Below are 15063 nucleotides of genomic sequence, written 5' to 3' on the forward strand. Positions count from 1 at the left end.
GGCGAGAAACCAATAGCGTTTTCAAACTTTGGAAAGCGTTCTCTTTGTCCTTATCCCAGAGTACGGTACTCGGTGCTCCCTTTCGGAGGGCGTCTGTTAATGGACTTGCCAATTGCGAGTAATTCGGAATGTACCGTTGATAGTACCCCACAAGTCCCAAAAATGAACGAACGTCCGTTTTCGTGCGCGGCTGAGAAAAATCTCTAATCGTAGCTATTTTCAGCTCAGCCGGCCGTCTCATGTCCTGACCGACAACATGGCCCAGATAGGTAACCTGCGAACAACCAAACCTACACTTTTCCGCTTTCATCGTTAAGTCGACTTTAAACGTACGAAGCCTCGCATTCTTGTCGTAATAGAATTTGGCGTTCCTTTGAGCTATTTCCATGTTCTTTCCGACTAGTTCTCGGGTTGCGCTTAGCCGTTCCAGTAAATTTAGTACGTATTCAATCACTGTTGGACTCTCCCCTCTTTCCTCCCACATCTCTCTTAACATTCTCAGTGGAGACCGGAGTGTCCTCCCATACACTAGTTCTGCTGGTGAGAACCCTGTCGCTTCATGTGGAACCGTTCGCAAAGCAAACAAAGTTGCCGGCAGACAGTTCTCCCAGTCCTCCTTGTGCTCGTAACAGAGCGCACGCGAAACTCGCTTAAGCACCGAATGCCACCTCTCTACACTGTTCGACTGAGGGTGATAGACAGAACTGTGTATTAACTTTACCCCGCACTTTTGCAAGAATGTGGAAGTCAGTGCGCTCGTGAATACTGACCCTTGATCTGCCTGAATTTCGGCTGGAAACCCAACTCGTGCAAACACTGTCAAAAGCGCGTCTACTACTTCAGTGGAGCTGAGCTCTTTCAAAGGGATTGCTTCTGGAAACTTGGTGGCCGGACACAGCATGGTAAACAAGTACCTGTAGCCTGATTTTGTTTTTGGAAGAGGCCCTACCGTGTCTATTACAAGTCGTCTGAAAGGCTCTGTTATTAAGGGCACTACCTTCAGTGGAGCTTTCCAAGTCTCTCCTGGTTTACCAGAACGCTGGCAGGCGTCGCATGATCTTACAAAGTTTTCTACATCTTTGAAACAGCCAGGCCAGTAGTATTCCATAAGCAATCTTTCCTTTGATTTGTTTATGCCTAGGTGGCCGGACCACCCATTTCCATGACAAAGACTCAAAAGGTCCTCCCTATACTTAGTAGGTATGACTAACTGATCTAAAATCTTACCCTTTCGATCTCTGTAATGCCGATACAACAATCCTCCTCTCTCATGTATCGTTACGTTGCGCCTAGCAATGCCTTCTTTAGCTGTGTCACGTAATTTAGCTAAGCTCTCATCATTCTTTTGCTCAGCTGCCAGTGACTCTCTATCCACGCGTAAGAGTTGATCAAAGTTCTTTGAGGCCGGTGATAACAACGACCCTGTCTCGCTTGGGAGCGCGTCTGCATGCTCTTCCTGCAGGCTAGAACTCTGACACTCTAGTGCTACGCTCTCATTGAGCTGGTCAACTGGCAGGCTCTCCTCAACTGTTCTTTTGTCCCTCGGGCCTAGCTCGGATTCGGGTATTGAAGCTATCCCCTTTTCTGCTTCAGCTGGAGGAGCTTGAGCATTTTCAGCCGAAAGCGCCGCGATCTTACGAGCTTGGCCTCGGGTCAATGCCTGTACTATGCCCTCTCCCAGTTTGAGCCCTCTGTCACGCAGTAACTGATTCGAACGATTCGAAAAGATGTAGGGATACTGCAGTGACAAAAATTTGGAAACTGCAGCCTCAGTCTCTAGCTCCCCGAATGGTCCACTGATTTTGACTTTGGCCATGGGCAGACACACGCTGTGTTCTTCTACAACCTGTTTTATCCATGCTACTTCTCCGGTGAAGTCCTCTACCATCACGTAAGACGGATGGACAATGTCCAGCGTGGCGGCACTGTCTCTTAGCACTCGGCATGGTTTTCCATTAACTTGCAGGTCGTGGAGATATGGACTTAAAAGTTCCATATTCTCATCCTTTTCCTCCACGTAGGAAAAAACTACGCTTGGCTTCTCGCAGTTTACAGCTATATGTCCCAGTTTGTGGCATTTGTAACAGCGAATTGGTCTGACAGATTCGAATTTTCTTTTCTGTTCTTTTTGTGCGGTTTCTCCGTTAACTTTCTCCTCGCTCTTTTCTGCGGGCTTTTCCGCCATGTCTACAGGCTCGGATCGTCTAGCTTGCGCACCCTTTTTGAACGGAAATGGCTTCCGCGGTCCATTTCGACCGTCCCAGTTTCCCTCCTCGGCGTTCAACTTTCTACGGGTTGCGTACTCTTCGGCTAATTCAGCCGCCCTTTCCACAGTGTTTACATTACCTCTATCTTGCACCCACAGTTTCACAGCTTGGGGAATGGTTTTGTAAAACTGCTCTAGACACATGCATTCAATGATCATGTCTCTGCTGTCGTACGCTTCCGCGCTTTTAAGCCACTCGACTAGGTTGGCCTTTAAGCTATATGCAAACTCCGGATAGCCCTCGCTATCTTTCTTGCCTGTGCTCCTAAACCTTTGCCGAAAAGCTTCGGCTGAAAGGCGGTATTTCTTCAGGAGACTAGCCTTAACTTTCGCATAATCATATGCATCCTGCACACTCAATCTGGCGATTACTTCCGCCGCCTCACACGGCAACATAGACAGCAACCGCTGTGGCCATGTACTCGGACCGAAGTTCATCTTTTCGCAAGTCCTTTCAAAATTGCTTAGGAACAAGCCTATGTCGGTCCCGACCTCATATGGCTTTAATAGCCTGTCCATGCGGTACGATTCTGCTTCACTTGATCGACCCAGAGCTCCTTCACTTCCTTGAGACAACTCCAAACGTCTGTTTTCAAGTTCAAGTTGCATTTTTGTTATCTCGCGATCTTTATCGCGTTCCTCTCTCTCTCTATCCCGTTCCTCTCTCTCTCGTTTTTCTCTGTCCCGTTCTTCTCTTTCTTTTTCCCGTTTCTCTCTCTTTTTGAGAAGTTCCAATCCCATTTCAATATCTTGCTCACTGGCCTGATTGGAAATTAGCTCCAATAATTCCGATTTGAGCATTTCCTTGCGTACATTTAGGCCCAGTTCCTCACCAACAATCAACAACTCGTCTCTCAGCAATGTCCTTAACTCCATGACTGCTGCTTTACTGCCTTGATTCTGCTCTCTAAATCTAGCTAGGAAAACACAACCTAGCTAACACACAACAATCTAGCTTCCCTACTGTTCTAAACAGAACAACCACAAAATGAAGCCTAGAGAGTCAAAGCAAAAACCAAGCACTCACCACAGATACAGCACCATGTCGCAAAGTCCATCCCACCGCTGTCAGCCAGTTGTCAGGATTGGGGGCTCAATCCCTTCGTCCGTGGTCCTTTGCCAAGATTGGAGTACGGCATGAATTCGAAGGTAGCTGGCCCATGCCGTCGTCCAACTTATTTACGCTGAGATCGTTGATGAAGTGAAGAACTGCTTCTCATCGAGAACGAGGAAAAAGGGGTTTATTTACAGAAAATTAACTCAGTCTAACATGACTGTTTGAGAAAAATAGTATTAGTCCAACAGGACTGCATGAGAGAAGTGAACCAGTCTAACATGACTGCTCAAGAGAAGTGCGTCCAACAATCGCACAACCACAGTTTTTATACACTCGATCCGCCCGTCCACGACGCGGCGGCTGTTCGTTTACACATCACCAACTCGCAGCTGCTCTGAAGACCAGTTTACAGACACAAAGGCACACACATTCCGAAGCCCAAGCGACGGTGTTGAAGGTGGTGCCGTTCCGGAAAATCGACGTTGTCGATCGCGCGTCGCTCATTGTTCCGAGCCACTCCAAACCTTGAGAAGCACAAAAATAAGTCTTCCCGCGGTAGCTTCTCCAGGCGTGTCAAATCAGCCCCGCGTTGAGGAACTCTGGAATCATTGTCCACACACCGAATTCGTCCCGTCACCATGTCGAAGGGGCTGGAGGAAGGCGGCGGGTTCCAGCGCAAAGGTCGCTTCTTTGAACGCCTCGCAGCTGCAGCACGGAGAGGTGCAGGTGCGCGTCTTGCACCCCTTGTCGTAATCAGGTGGCAAGGTGGCAGTCTTGTTGTGCAACCCGCCGTTCTTTACAGTATGCAATGCGCGTAACCGCGCGCGTCACTGTATAACGACGCTCGCGGCTGGGTCCCGTTGTTCAACGACGCTGCCGCAGTTGAAGCCGCCGCGGTTATTGCGCGCCAATTACGCAACTTTTGCCGAGCGGCTTCTCGAACTGTTAAATGTAACCGCCGCGCGCGTTTTCGCTTTCCTCCACAGGCGACGGGCGCTCGCTCGGTTTACGTGTAGCCAGAGATAACGCTTTCCGGCGAAACGATGCTGTCGAGGGCGACCGAAGCACGACGCGTTGCGTCACCGTTGCGTTGCGAAGTCAGGCGACGCCCCATATATATGAACAGTTTATCGCGTGCGTGCGCGAGGTGGAGCGATTCCCGAGTAAATCCACGAGTCGCTGGCCTCCGTACTGCCGGCATTATTCAGTCGTCTCGTCGTCTTGGAACGAAGAATCGCGTGCTGGCACGAACGTGTGCGAGCACCTAAACACGCAATTGTGATGTCCGTACTTCACAGCGCGAACCACACCCCGCGCTTACCATGTCATGCCGTCGTCCTGACAGTTATTCCTTGAAAACTCGCCGGTTATTCGGAGAAAGAAGAGCAACAACCGAACAAATCAAGAACGCCGCTCGTGTTGTTTTTCAGCAGGGACAAGGAGCGCATTGTGGCTGAAACGTGGCTATTACTGAAACGAGTAAAATCCCGCGCTTCTGCTCAAGGCAACAACGTTTGCCGAGGAGGAGCGAGTGGTCGAGGGGGGTCTCCGAATGCTCGGCAACGTCTCTCCAGCGGCGACGAACAATAAGCGCGAAGTCCGATCTTATCGCCGCCGCTGTCCCGTCGTGGTGACCTTCGGAATTTGGCATGTGCCGCGTTCGGCATCTAGAAATGGTTGCGCAGTAGTGGATGCAGCGACGACTCGCTTACGAAGGCAACAGAGCGGACAAGGACTGGCCCGTGTGTCGTCCGCGTTGCATTGCAAGCCTGTTATTTTTGGAGGGAACATGCCACCGTGCACGCCGATTTGGGCGAAGTGCAAAAGACGTTCGCGTACTTAGATTAATCCTAAGTCCCGCACTACGGCGTGCTTCATAAACAGATAGTGGTTTTAGCACGCTCCAGTATACAACCTCACGGCTCACGCGCATGCGTCACATAATCGGACAGCCCTAGACGCCACACAGACAAAAGCAACGTTAGTCGACGCATTTATCCCTGTACCTGATGACACAAAACAGATGACTTCAGCGTCTCCTTCGAAAAAGGGTGGTGTTTAGCGCCACTAAGTTCGTTCTTTGCCTTTTTTCCGTGTATTCTTCTGACCTTTTGTATCCGCGGTTCGCAGTGTCAAACCATCGGATATGAACCAGGAGCGCCATTACAGCGAAGTTGAGGGGGAAACCAAGGTTAATGGTATGAGGGCGGACGTTTCCAAGAAACGGTACATGGTCGGAGAGTACACAAGCTTCCTTCATTCGTGGGTATTAAGATCGTGAGGAATCCATTAGCTCATAAACCGCCAAAGAATGTGACGGCATGCGGTAAAAAAAAAGCCACCCAGGAAAACCCAAGCGTCAAGCCGGACTATACCGCCGCTTCCCGACCCGACGCGTACCGAATGACTGCCACGGTCTATATCTCGGGACAATGGGGCAGCAGCCAGATAGTGCTGCATAGCTAGCTGCATCGAGTCCGGGCCGGTTTGTTTGTTTTGCACGGGCGTACGCCGCCGGCGTGTACGTGATAGCGCTTTATCACAACGCCGTTTAGTAAACCGAGCGGCGTGCCGTGGCCTTTGGAAAGCTAAGTGCACCTCATCGGAGCCTGCGTATATACGGCTTCTTCACGGAGAAGTCGGAGCTGTCGATACTCCGCTTCACCTGGAGAAAAAAAGAGAGAAAAGAAAGCAGACGCGGAGTCCGCAACTTCGATCCCGAAGCTTTTGTAAAATATTGTAGATAGCCCCGTTATTGTTAATATTCATCCTCGCTGTAACCTTCCTTCATATATTTTGTCGACATTCAAAATCGTTGCCACCCCCCTCCCCTGTTCCGCTGGCCGATGTTCAAGTGTAAGCTGTCAGCTATAAGTGCGGCTAGCAGAATTTTTCTCTCCTAATACCAACGTTATAAAAAATTATAAACGCGCTGCGAGGTGGTCGTGGCATACGTGCCACATGAACTAAGCCTTTTTAACGCGATAGCATTCACTGTAAAATAATATACACGCTCAAAAGTGAAAAAGGGTGTAAATGTGTCTATAAGTCACACCGTTAAGGTGTCCGTTATATAGATAACACCCTAAGGGTGTGAGTTATAGACACATATACACCATTTCTCACTTTTTAGGGTGTAACTTATTTTGCAATGTTGGGGGCCCCGCGTCGCAGACAATCTGGTGTCGGCGTCGTAGCCGGCGTGGGCGTTCTGTGAGCGAAAATACTAGCATATATTTAGGCATATGTATACGCGACGCCTTGCCATATGACTTGCGGTATATGCGGGTTATATTGCCACACCATTCTATCACGAAAGTTGCTCATACCTTGTCTTACATTCTCGACAAAGTTATTCCTCGGAATTTTGAGAATGACAGCCCACAAATAAATGTCATAAAACAAAACACCGACAGCGCATGTCTTGTGTGTTCAATCTTAGACTGAAATATTAAAAGTGGGAAACAACAGACAGTTTTAGTTTAGCTTTTGCAACCAAACGTAAAAGTATTACGTTACCCGCCGTGGTTGCTCAGTGGCTATGGTGTTGGGCTGCTGAGCACGAGGTCACGGGATCGAATCCCGGCCACGGCGGCCGCATTTCGATGGGGGCGAAATGCGAGAACACCCGTGTGCTTAGATTTAGGTGCACGTTAAAGAACCCCAGGTGGTCAAAATTTGCGGAGTCCTCCACTACGGCGTGCCTCATAATTAGAAAGTGGTTTTGGCACATAAAACACTATAATTTGATTTTAGTAACGAATATTGTCGTAACGCGTATAGTTTTACGCTTTTGGAAGCTCAACGTTATTCACTATACTTGCGGACAACTTTCTGCGGGTATGAAGGAAAAACTATGGGCACGTGGCTGCTGCACATTTGTTGTCGCGCCAAGTAGTCCGGCAGCGTCTGGCAGTGCTTTTGGTTGTTCGGAACTAGACGCTGAATCGACGAAGCTTCCACGTGCGACGGTCTCGCGTTTCCCCAGACGCGGAAGGAAAAAGCCGCGAAATAACTAAACCTTTACACGCAGGGGTCTATTCTTATTCAACTGTTGCTAATAATGTATTGATGTTTTGCCTTCACCAGCTTAGGATAACCCGGATGAAAACGCGGGACTCTTTTCAGAAGCGCTCTCATTTGTGCGCGCTTTGCCTTCGTAGCTTTCCCTTCGTAGCCACAGAAAGTTGTCCGCGAGTATAGTAACGCTGCGCGTCAAAAGCGTAAAACTATACGCGTTACGAAAATATACGAGGGCGCGTTGTGTAAGACGTACAGTCAAATAAAGCAGGCAAAAACAATACAACAAAATAAGACGTCCTCTCACGCGTTCAGGTAAAAATAAACCACTTCGTATTACGTGCCATCAATGTGCAATGACGTCACGTGCCGGTCAACGCGATGGAGCTCCCATAGCACCCGCATTCCACCCGCGTTCTAACAAACCGCTTTTTCAGAAAAATTTGGAGGACGCTTAGACGAAGGAATAGAATGCGACAGCAAAGATCCCTGACTGCTTCTCACACTTCCCGGCCACTGCAGCTTATGTAACCGCAATGTTTACCAGGGAACGCTGGCGGCGAAGGCTATGCAGGAAGGCGAGGTTTCTGGCAGAAACGGAGCCTTTTGCATGGGTCGATCCCGGAGGTAGTTCACAGCCGCGCCAAAAAAAATTTACATCATTTTCACGTTCCTATTATTGTTTCGCACTGTTAATGTTTAGGTCTGAGAGGATTTAACACAAAATGCATGCGCTGTTAGCGTTTTGTTTCATAACATTTGTTTGAGGGCACCCGTTCTCAAAATTCCGAGGAATAACTTTGTCAAGGGTGTACGACAAAGTATGAATAACTTGACGTGCGATAGCTGTTGATCTTGCGAATGCAATGGTCTCTTCACTTCTGACAAGCATTACAAAGAGAGCTGGGACAGAGTCTCGCGGGAACAGTGCGATGCAAGTTTGTGCTTTGAGCTAACGTCATTCTCTTTCCAAGAACATGTAGCATGCGGCAGCGAATACATTGTAAACGCGCTGCTTATCGAGAAGCGACATGTCGAGTAATTATATGCTGTTTACGCGTACAAACGGGTTGGCCCCAGAATGAGCTTGAAGGCTGCAAACTCTCGGCCCGCCGCCAGCGTTCATCAGGTAACATATGCGCGCAGTGCATGCATGCGGCAAACGAAAGCTGTAGAACATTATCGTGAGTCCAGACGTACTTATAGCACATCCTGCCACCCAGTTAAAGCGTACACAATTCGACTCGCCGAAGGAACAGGCGTTCGCCCTTACGCAAGTGCAAACAGAATCAGTGCAACTGATCAACATACACACGAAACACGTATAAGCATGTACGTACGGCTGGCCATCCACGTAGGGCGCGAAGCGCCATTTGAGGCTCCACTACGACAAGAGAGATCGGCGCGTCCTTCTCACTCAAACGGTGCGATCGCTGCAGAACGAGTGGCGGCGGAGGGAGTCGTGCGACTTGCCGCTGCGCAAAGTATACGATCCGCGAGCGGATCGCGATAACGACGCCGGCGTATAGCAGACGCGCGTCCAAATAGCGAGACTGTCGCACCCGGACTCGCAATGCAGCGACAGCTATTGCAGGAACGCCTCGCACGCTTTCGCTGTGGCGCCGGGGGTATGGCGTCTTGCGACAGTTACATAACGCAGCGCGCGGGGCCGTCACCGTGTGCATATATGCCGCGATACATGTGCCGTTACAGCAGCGCACGTGCGCGCACCCGTACAGCTACGGGACGACGTTGCCGAGTCTACATATTCCAGGGGAGCTGGAGGCGACGACGTCAAGGACCCGGCGTGATAAGCGAGCTGGCGTCGGGAGATCCGACGCTGACGCGTCGTCGCGCGCGAGATGTGTGTACGTGTTGTTATAACAGGCAGTTTTTGTGCTCGTCCCGAGATCGCTTGCGTAACGACCGGCACCCCCCTCCCTCCGCGTCGCCGCCGACCCGAAATGACGGCGTATAGCGAACGAAAAGCGAACAAAGGAAGAAAGAGAGCAAAGACCGCGTTGTTCCGGTGAAAGAACCATATATATGCGGCAGAGCTTGCTTGCTTGCTTGCACCGCATAATCAACGCGTGCCATGGCGCGCCGAGTGACGTCGATCGCCCTCGTATCTTCACAGCGCACGCGCGTCACGACTGCGAGCTACCGGAAGGGAGTCAACTAATTCATTCTTAACATCTGGATTGCTTAAAGAAAGAAAAAAAAAGGAAAGACGGCGTTGTTTAGTTCCCGTCAACTTATAGGCGACCTCTGGAGGCTGCGACTCCGATGTGCTGATTCGGAAGCTTTCATTTCTCTTTTGTTTCTTCTTTTGTTTTTCGCGGGGGGTTTAGCTATAGGATAACTTACTTAGGGCCTTTCATATTCTGCAGTCAAACATATCTTCTACGTAAAAAGGAAAAAAAAAGAAGAAACAAGATCAGAGACGGCTCGGTCAACAAGAACCGCCGAGCGCAAGCAAAGAAACAATGTGTTCATCATCGCAGCATTGTCTATATACTGCCTACGCACACTCGCCATTTCGTTCGAGGTACGTAGGTGATATCTGTCGCAAATATAACCGGCAAGGCGCTCGCGAAAAACCCTTTGAATGGCATGATCCAGCGACATAGTTCACCCAAGTACATTCGTCACCCCGCTACACATAACCATAACGTCGGGTATGTGCATGCCTACGCAGGTGAAATATAGCACCTGTGAGGCACAATGCCCAATAAGGCTGCGACGCGTTGATAGCTTCATGGAGACTGGTAAACTACTTCCATCGCTGCCAACCAACACTGATAGCTGTTATCGCGATCGGCCTTGACATGCATATCGTTAAGTACACCGTGCCCATCCTTGAATGCTTCAGGATGGAATGGTTCTCTAAAGTATACGAGTAACTCTGGTGTAATTTCCTAAACCAAGTACATGTCAACCTTATTACCATTAGTGTGTGGCCTATGCTTTGTGCATCTCTTGTGCATATTTAGTTATGCTTAAGCTTTGGATTTAGGAGCTACTGATTACTGTTTCGTTTCTTCATTGTTATCGCATTGTTTTTCTCATGTCATGTAGCTCTTAGCTTAATTTTCCCATGCGTCTTCTTGCCGATAACTTATCACTTTCATTATTGTTTATCATGTGTACCTGGTACAAGGTTGTAATGTGCACAGACCCACAGTCAAGCCTTCGTAGGGGCGTTTTTCTGTACATCGTTGCGATGTCGAAATCAATTTGATTTGATCGCCTGTGATGGCGATTCCTGCTTTGCAAATTTATACGTGACTGCAGTCGTCTCTACACGATCGAACGGCACGCGAAACCGAGCGTACTGCACCTACCTGGATGCGCGTGCGTCTGAGGCCTCACGTACTTTGTTAATGTCAGCTATTTGTAGAGCAGCGCTTGCTTTAGGCTTCCGGCGTCTGCTATTTCTTTTGCGTGCGTGAGTCGCCCTTGGCTCCCTTTGTCGGTGGCGTTGCCTGTCCGGCTTCGCTTCCTTGAAGGCGAACCATAATTGAATAGCCGCGCTGAAGGATAAGATAGCCGGCGCAGGAGATACGGAATAAAAGCTACAGGGACCAAAGTTCGCCCGCGATTATCAGACGGCGTCCGAGGCAGTTGTCTAGCAATGCCTTCAACGTGCTCTCAGACGGCGCCACAATGTTCTTCGAAGGCACCGACTGAATTTTTTACAAGACGAATCCCGCTTTGTACTGCGAACAGTGACTTACATTGTTACACAGTCCGCTTAGTCTCAAACGGCAGCTTGTACGACGTATTTCACAACTCTGTAACGGCGCGAGTGCGCTGAATTGACAGCCCAGAGATGCAATATAATATAGACAAAAAATAATAATAAAAAATGAAAGTAGTGTATGTTTCGGGCATAACAAACAGAGAAGCGCGGCGCGTAGATCACGCAATGGAAATCGTGTCTGCAAATGATCAATCAGGTGGCTGCACAACACAGAAACAGCTGAAATTCGGAAGTAAAGCCCGTGCGCCCGTTCTGTCGTGGTATACGTAGCCCCAGTTGCAGCCAGAGAGTCACGTCGCACGTACGAATACCTCTGCGTAAAACGCATACCCTGAAACGTCACCGATTATGGCACGTGACATCTGTGAATCGTTCAATTCAGAACGCACAATGAAGCCTCTGGCAGTGCGCAGCGCAACAGAAAGAGAGATAGAGAGAGAGAGAGAGAGAGAAAGAAAGGAGGCGGGGCTTGCGGCGTGAACGAGCCATGGTCCCTCGGCCTCTAGGTAGTCTAGGTGGTTCTAGCCTCGGACCCTCGCCTCCGATATAGAGGAAGGCAGGGGAAAAAAATGTTGCTAGCTGACAAGTGCCTATATTGGCAGTGAAGCTCGCCTCCTGACAGCATGACGACACGACATTTAGATGAACTGATCTGAAAATCTTTTGCGGTGAAACGCTCCCCAAACAACAACCTAAACCAAAATTTGCAATGTAACCTGCTGAGGGGCTTTTTTTTAAAGAAGTCCCGAACGTTTAACTGACACATAATGGAGAGCTTGCGCCACCAGCAGAACGTAATAATTGTGAAAGTGTTTTGTTTAGCGCCGACGGAGATGGGCTGATTGATAAAATGATAAAATATAATGAGCGATAAGGTGAGACAAAACACCTCACGTACAAAGATACCTATTGTTTCGAAAGCTAACACTCGTCACGAGTAGTCGAATGACAATAGTGGACGACGATCTCCCGGACTAGCTGCCTATAATGTCTGTTTTTACTTCGTTAAAACATATCGCAGCGCAGCAACCACCTGAAGGGCTGATATATGGAGTTCAAGTGTGCAGAGACAATAACGAAAGGGACGCTCTGTTACCGCACGCCTTGCAGAGGTACATATACTATCAAGCCAATCGGTCAAAACTTTATCGCATTTATAATTTCATAATTTATAATATAAGTTTATAATTTCATAAAATTTGTGTAGTGTAGCCATGACAGCTAGTGGTCACTGATGGGGAAATCCAGACACCGCATTGCGGTTACAGATCGTTCGCTTTTACTGCACTTCATATCTAAAGTTGCTAGTGAGTGGTGACAGCTTGGAAAATCGGCAGCTGGGCGGCTGGTTACGTCGAAGGTTAACTTGATTAAACTTGACTTAACCCTACAAGCAATCAGTAGTGAGCGAAACGTTGTTTTCAGCCTGAGGCTTCTCTTGCTCGCCCCGATTTTGATCGCTCCTACGATACGGGGCCCTGAAAAATGAAATAAATAAAAAGAAAGAAAGAAAGAAAGAAAGAAAGAAAGAAAGAAAGAAAGAAAGAACGAAAGAAAGAAAGAAGGAAAGGAAAACCGTTTTGGGCACTTGGACCCACAAGTTGTGCACGCAAAATTGAAAGTTACAGAGACATCGGAGCCGCTGAAGAAAGAAAGAAAGAAAATATTGCAGCAAACACTGTACCCTCTATACAAGCACCACACGCACGCATAATTCAGTCAGGCACAAGAGGGCAGGAAGCAGCAGTAAACAGTAGGTCTTTAACGAGAAGTCACAATGGGCCTATACCAGGAAAGCAGGGAAAAAAAACAGCAATAAGATCACGTGCTAGTGTTTAGGTCACTGCCCACCTGTCCCGTTAATTCCTTTGTCTCAGCTTTAGTGAGCAAGAACATGTTCTCTCAACCAATTCCAGTGATGTGCAATGAAACGAAATGCCAGCTAAGTGCTCCTTAACTATCACGGCGGCGCTCACACAAATAGCTCCAAAGCTTCTCGCGTGTATATAGGCACGACGTCCCCAAGGTATTCCGAGTGACAACACCAGTACACACGTGAAATATGGAACGAATTCCATAGAATAGACAACCGGTGAGAGTCGGAACGCAGGGGAAGCGGAGTCGCCGGGCAACAGAGATTTTGACGGAGCTATGAGATTAGGAAATCAGCGGTAAGGTGCGTTTGGTTGACTCTGAAGGACAGAGGAAGTAGGAAATATCCTTGGCAGAGGCGTTTGTCCCATAGTGGAGTTCATATACGCAGATCATAACACGAAACAACCCAGACCTGCAATCTCTTACAATCATGAAACCCACAACCCGGGTGCAGGGGTGAATCGGCATGGAGGAAGTGGCATCAAAATCCGACGAACAATAAGCGAGCCATTGCAAAGTGGCGGAACGTAAGGGCAAGGACACGGGAGAAGAACAGCACACTTACTGCGCATCTCCTGTGGTTCCCTTGATGGCCTAACTTTAAGTGCGCCTGCTTCACGGTGGTTCGCTACCAACTCGTCACCTTAATAGAGCAACTCATACACTATATGTGTATACTCGTACTGGGACGTACCTGGCTATCCGACTGCAGTTCCAAAACGCTCCTCTGGCTTCCAGTCGACATGGACGCACTCACAGTAAAAAAGAGAAAGCGGCTCCGACTCCATGGTGTCACTACGGTGGCAGGAAAGTCATCCTCCCGGCAGACGCAGTGTCACGCTACATTACGCAGCCGGACACAAAATACAAACAAACGGACGAACGAACAACCGGAGGTTATGCTGCACAGACGAGCTGCTTCTGCAATGCGGGTGCGGTGCGTGCGGTGGAAAAAAACACTTGTCACAAAAAACCCCGCTTGCTGGGCGAGAGACGTTCGCTCGAGAGCGGTGCAACCTTTGCCGCGACGCCGTCGATGCTCCGACCGCCTCCACGTCGCATATACACAGCGACGACGAGCAAGTTGGTTGCGCGCGGCGAGACGTCATACGAGGCACGGAGTTCGCACACCGCATAGATTAGTGTTTGTTCAGCGGCGCGCTTGGCCGCGCGACCAGCGGGGCGACGCAGTGGGCGCCATTGTGTGTTAATGCCACGTCACAGCAGCGAAATGACGCGCATTACTGAAGGAGGCTCGTAAAAGAGGGGCTTCCACTGCCACCGCTTCCGACCGCAAGCTCCGCTCTTGTTTCGTCTATGTGCTCCCAACGCGAAGCGCTTCCGCTGCGCGAATGTCGGGGCCAACTCAAAACCTCTGCGACTGTATGCAGACTCTCCACTGATGCTTGCATGTACGCGCGCCAACCCATATTTGTTCGCAATGGCACGCGCTCCCACGTCATGTCCGGTGGCTTATGCCGATATCCTTGAAAACTGCACATACAATCAGTACATACAATCAGTTCTACCAGCACCTTTGGGGCTGAAACTTGGAGGCTAACGAATCTCGAGAAAAAGGTGTTGAGACCGCGCAAGGAGCGATGCAACGAAAAATTGATAGATGTAATGTGACGGTATTAATAGAGAGCAAACAGGATTTATCTGATAGTTGACATAGTTGATATTGCTCCGACTCGACTGTTCCGAGTCGCCGACGGTGGAACTCGGGCTGTGCTTGGAATGTGTACTGCTCGTATCAGTGTCGTCGGTCGCCACACGTCCGTTTTGTTTAGTGGACTAGAACGTTGCCCTCACAATGTGATCCTCGGAATCGACTTTTTGGCCGCCCATTCTTCCCTGATTGACTGTGCCGCCGCTGTTGTACAACTTGGCCTACCCCTACCTTAAGAGAAAGAAGTGCGCGCAGTTGGGCGTGTGGTGGCGTAGAACAGATAATCGCCGGTACCAAATGAAAGAAAACTTAGTTTAGCATGGCATTAAGACTGTATGATGAAATTAGGAAACTTGCAAGTGTAGTATGTAATCGGCTGACAGAGGTAAATGGAAATCGATGAGAAGTGC

The 15063-nt window shown here is 49.2% G+C and overlaps 1 protein-coding gene and 1 long non-coding RNA gene across 9 annotated transcripts in view; one reads left to right on the forward strand and one right to left on the reverse strand.

Moving 5' to 3' along the window:
- LOC139059371 (uncharacterized) overlaps window positions 1–15063 on the forward strand; it is an 87848-nt gene that overhangs the window by 19618 nt on the left and 53167 nt on the right. The window lies entirely within an intron of this gene.
- Window positions 1–15063, reverse strand: part of LOC139059366 (uncharacterized) — a 92985-nt gene that overhangs the window by 12281 nt on the left and 65641 nt on the right. The window contains exon 1 of one of the 8 annotated variants that reach the window (XM_070537678.1): window positions 13676–14041. The exons of 5 other annotated variants lie outside the window; for them this stretch is intronic. Coding sequence is in view for 2 of the 3 variants with exons in the window: in XM_070537674.1 (XP_070393775.1) it covers window positions 8684–8693 (10 nt within the window). In the remaining variant the exon portion in view is untranslated. Of the gene's footprint in view, window positions 1–8683; window positions 9150–13546; window positions 14042–15063 lie in introns of those variants that run through there. 2 more of the 8 variants (XM_070537675.1, XM_070537674.1) reach the window with 2 other exon arrangements.

This window comes from Dermacentor albipictus, chromosome 4, assembly GCF_038994185.2.
Source record: "Dermacentor albipictus isolate Rhodes 1998 colony chromosome 4, USDA_Dalb.pri_finalv2, whole genome shotgun sequence".
Lineage (NCBI taxonomy): Eukaryota > Metazoa > Arthropoda > Arachnida > Ixodida > Ixodidae > Dermacentor > Dermacentor albipictus.